Here is a 4,738-nt window from a genome sequence, read left to right as displayed (position 1 = left end):
TGGGGACTCCAAACCTCCCTGGGCAGCCCCTGCCAAGGCCTGACCACCCTTTCCATGAGGAAGTTCCTGCTGATGTCCAAAGCTTGTATGGTTTAGCATTATACTGCAATGTTTGAGTGCAGAACCATCCTAGAACTTCGTATTTGTCAAAAATGAAAGCATTTTGGAATGAAATCTCCCTTTCTGCCAGTCCTGCCCCAAGGGCTGTTTGCCTCTTGTCCCAAGGGCAGGGAGCTCTGAAATCAGGGAATGTCTTCATTTTTCCCGGATATGAAAGGTCACATTTTCAGGGCTTTGTAATTGCAATGAATGGAAAATAAGAGGCTTTAATTGGGTGGTAGAACTGAGGTAATTTTCTTCAGGGACAAGTTTTGGGGTGTGTCCCTTGATGAAAAACCCCAGTTCCATCCAGAGCTCTTAAGAGAAATGAAATCCTGTCTGACACTGACTTGGAAAACCCCCTGTTCATTGATTTATTTTTAAGAGGAACTGTGAATAGTGTCAGGTATTGAAATCCTAACGAAGAATTTTTCTTACTATATTTAAGAATCCTTGAGTAAAACAGACCAAGTGGGTTTTCTATAAATAGTGGGAATTAGTGTGAGTAAGCTGGTTTTGCTTCCACAAGGCAGTTCATCAGTAGATTAATCAACATAAACAGCTGAAATAATCTTCAGGAAGGTTAATTCTTACATTTAGGAATCACTCAGAGTAGTTCTTTTAGACTAAAATCTGGTTTAGTCCAGAAGAAATGCTGAAGATAATTAAATGAAGATGTCTGGCAAGGGATACACCCAATTTGACTGCAGCAGAAGGGCCTGGAGCTCTGCTAATCTGTAATAGAGAGCTGTGTGTTAAAATAATATACAAATTACCATTACTGATGTTACTTTCTTTTTCCTGTCAAGCAAAGTCTTTTGAATCAAATGCAAATTAGATTATCAGTGGGGCTGTCAAAAATAGCACTGGGTTGACAGCTAAATAGGGCTGAGTGAATATGAAGATTTGAGCTGTGATATCAGGCTGAAGGAAAGTCTGGGAAAGTGGAGCTTAAGCACTGTGGGAATTGCTGTGGATTGGGAATGTAGGTGTTGTACAAACAGCACTTTGTGTGAGGTTAAAGAGGGCGATATGTTGGAAAAAATAGAATTGGAAGGTAATTTCAACAGTTCTGTCAGTAAAGAAGAAGGAAGTCTCAGGAATGAAGGTGAACAAATTGTTGGACCTGGGGAGCTTCACTGCTCCTTTTCCTCAGCACAGCCACCAGAGCTTGGGAATGGGGTGTGGGGAGCCAAGGCATGGATTGATGGTTGTTGGGAGGTGGGTCCTGGAGGTGGAACAGGAATTTGAAGCGCTGGAGGCTGAGCTGCTGGCAGAGAATAAGTTTGGGATGGGTTTCCCATGGGAGGTTGATGGGATGGTCAGTACTGGGGATGTGTCCACCTGTGGAGCAGGGAATGCTGTCCATCAGGCCTGGCTGCTCCCTAATCCCGGCTGCAGCTCCCATTTGGAGAGTGGAAAGTCAGAATAATGAAATCCTGGAATGGTTTGGGTTGGAAGGGACCTCAGAGCCCATCCAGTTCCATCCCCTGCCATGGGCAGGGACACCTTCCACCAGCCCAGGTTGCTCCAAGCCGCGTCCAACCTGGCCTTGGACACTTCCAGGGATCCAGGGGCAGCCACAGCTTTTCTGGACAACCTGTGCCAGGGTCTCAAGGCCCTCAACAGGGAAGGATTTCTCCCCAGTATCCCATCTAACCCTCCTTCAGCGTGAAACCACTACATTTAAATCCGTGTTGTCACCTGCTTGACCAGGTGAAAAATCCCAACTGTGAGTTCTGGATGATTCCCTCAATTCCCAGGAACTGTGTGATGACAGCAAAGGGTGCTTTGATATCCAGTGACAGGACCTGAGGGAGCTGTGTCAGGGCAGGCTCAGGTTGGATCTCAGGCAAAGGTTCTTCCCCCAGAGGCTGGTTGGGCACTGCCCAGGCTCCCCAGGGCAGTGGGCACAGCCCCAAGGCTGCCAGAGCTCCAGGAGGGTTTGGACACTGCCCTGAGGGACAGGGTGGGATTGTTGGGGTGTCTGTGCAGGGCCAGGGGTTGGATGGATGATCCTTGTGGGTTCCAACTCTGATTCTGTGACATCTCAGATGTTTTTGCTGCTCTGGCAGGACCCGGAGCTCGCCGGGGACGTATCTGACCGTGACACAGGTTCCTAAATCCCGCTTTTTTCTGCTTTTCCCTCCCAGATCCGGCCTCACATCGCGACCCTGCGCAAATACACCTACGGCAAACACATCCTGGCCAAGCTGGAGAAGTACTACATGAAGAACGGGGTGGACCTGGGGCCCATCTGTGGCCCCCCCAACGGCATCATCTGAGGTGGCCCCACCAGAGCCACCCCCGGCCCCCACAACCAGCAACCACCAACACCCCAACTCACACTAAAGATCCACCTCGACGGTTGCTAAAAAAAAACTCAAAAAGAAAAAAAAAACAAACAAACAAAGAAAAGCAAAGCCTTTGTAAATTTCTTTAATTTTATTATGCATAACATGTACTAATTATTTTTTTTAATTAACTAATTGCCCTGCTGTTTTACTGGTGTATAGAATACTTGTACATAGGTCTCAGATGTACATGGAAGGCCACATTTTTTTTTTTTGTTCACTGTTGTATCTATATTCCAAACGTGGAAACTTTCAGGGTGGTTGGTTTGAAGAAAACAAACGGGAAAAAAAAACAAACAACAAACCCTTTTTAATTCATCTGCCTCACGGGCAAACATTTTGCAAACACTTCTTTGGTTTTATTTTTTTCTCCTTTTAGGCAAAAATCAGCCAGAAGTTTGAATTTCAGTTCAACGACCCGACGCATTTAACGCTGTTTATAAATAACTAAAAAGAACAAAAATTCAACTTCAAGCTTGGGTTTTAAAAAAAAAAACAAACAAACAAACCAAGAGAGAAAATTCAGTTTTTAAAACTTTTTAATTGCTTTCTTTCCGATTTTTTTTATTTTATTGGTGAGTATAACATGCTGAAGGAGGGAGCTTAGCTGGCGTTTTGGGGGAGAAAACACCCAGAGGTTTTAAAAGTGGGGGGTGGGGGTACCTGTTTACTGCCTCCTCTGGTCTGTTCACCTGGAGAGACACAAAATTTGATTATTTAGCATGAGGAAAAAAAAAAACAAAAAAAAAAAACAAAAATCCAACTCGGCTTTGGTCTTGCTTCTATAAATATATAGTGTATACTTGGTGTAGACTTTACATATATAAAAATTTGTAGTATTTTCTTGTTTTGATGTCTGATCTGTATCTATAATGTACCCTAGTAGTGGAACATACTTCTGACTGTACAATTGTACATTTGTAAACCTCTGTAATGTAAATGTGGAGAAGTTTGAATCGACATAAAAAACCTGTTTTTTGGTAAGAAAACAAAAAAAAAAAGAATTAGCAAAACCTGTGCATTTCAGTGTATATTCACACCTTTTATGGTCGTAGCATATAGTGTTGTATATTGTAAATTGTAATTTCAACCAGAAGTAAATTTTTTCTTTTGAAGGAAATGTTCTCTTTATACAGCCTAGTTAATGTTTAAAAAAAAAGAAAGAAAAATAAATGCTTGGTTTTATTTGTCACCTAGTTGAACGGTAGCGATCCTTTCTAAATGTTCTACAAAACTGATTCAGTTCCAAATAGTGTTTTTTTGACTCTTACAAAGTAATGTTTTGCTTATTTTGTGACAGTAAGAAACAAAAAAAGTGCAAAAGTACAGCCCCCTCCCAGTTTTCCTTACAATCAGAGTCCCTTTTCACCTTGTAAAGTGTGAATCACCTCCCCTTTTTGTACAGAAGATGAACTGTATTTTGCATTTTGTCTACTTGTAAGTGAATGTAACATACTGTCAATTTTCCTTGTTTGAATATAGAATTGTAACACTACACGGTGTACATTTACAGAGCCTTGTGTATATTTCCAATGAACTTTTTTGCAAGCACACTTGTAACCATATGTGTATAATTAACAAACCTGTGTATGCTTATGCCTGGGCGACTATTTTTTGTAACTCTTGTGTAGATTGTCTCTAAACAACGTGTGATCTTTATTTTGAAAAATACAGAACTTTGGAATCTGGCTTTGGCTCTAAGGAAAGGTTTAATTGGAGTTGGCAGATTCCTCTGATCTCTCTGTGAGCGCAGGGACAGCACCCAGGGAACGGCTGGAGCTGTGTCAGGCCAGGCTCAGGGTGGATCTCAGGCAAAGGTTCTTCCCCCAGAGGCTGGTTGGGCACTGCCCAGGCTCCCCAGGGCACGTGGATGGAGCTGCATCCCCGATGGGAGAGGAGGATTCTGCCCCTCTGCCCCCTCAGGTGAAACCCCCCTGCAGAGCTGCTCCAGCCCTGGGAACAACAGCACAAGGACGTGGAGCTGCTGGAGAGAGTCCAGAGGAGGCCCCGGAGATGCTCCAGGGCTGGAGCCCCTCTGCTCTGGAGCCAGGCTGGGAGAGCTGGGGGGGTTCCCCTGGAGCAGAGAAGGCTCCAGGGAGAGCTGAGAGCCCCTTGCAGGGCCTGAAGGGGCTCCAGGAGAGCTGGAGAGGGACTGGGGACAAGGGATGGAGGGACAGGACACAGGGAATGGCTTCCCAGTGCCAGAGGGCAGGGATAGATGGGATATTGGGAAGGAATTGTTGGCTGGGAGGGTGGGGAGGCCCTGACCCAGGTTGCCCAGAGAA

General features: G+C 44.6%; 1 protein-coding gene across 8 annotated transcripts in view; it reads left to right on the top strand.

The window, feature by feature from the left end:
• The window catches only part of PUM1 (pumilio RNA binding family member 1), an 85,079-nt gene extending 80,937 nt beyond the window's left edge, over positions 1-4,142 (top strand). For all 8 annotated transcript variants that reach the window (XM_027693995.1, XM_027693990.1, XM_027693994.1 and 5 more), the window contains exon 22: positions 2,253-4,142. In XM_027693995.1, coding sequence (XP_027549796.1) covers positions 2,253-2,384 — 132 coding nt within the window. In that variant the 3' untranslated portion in view covers positions 2,385-4,142. The remainder of the gene's footprint in view (positions 1-2,252) is intronic.
• Positions 4,143-4,738: the final 596 nt, after the last annotated feature.

This window comes from Neopelma chrysocephalum, unplaced genomic scaffold (assembly GCF_003984885.1).
Source record: "Neopelma chrysocephalum unplaced genomic scaffold, ASM398488v2 Primary Assembly neopelma1_95, whole genome shotgun sequence".
Taxonomy (NCBI): Eukaryota; Metazoa; Chordata; class Aves; order Passeriformes; family Pipridae; genus Neopelma; species Neopelma chrysocephalum.
This window is presented reverse-complemented; position numbering and strand designations above follow the sequence as displayed.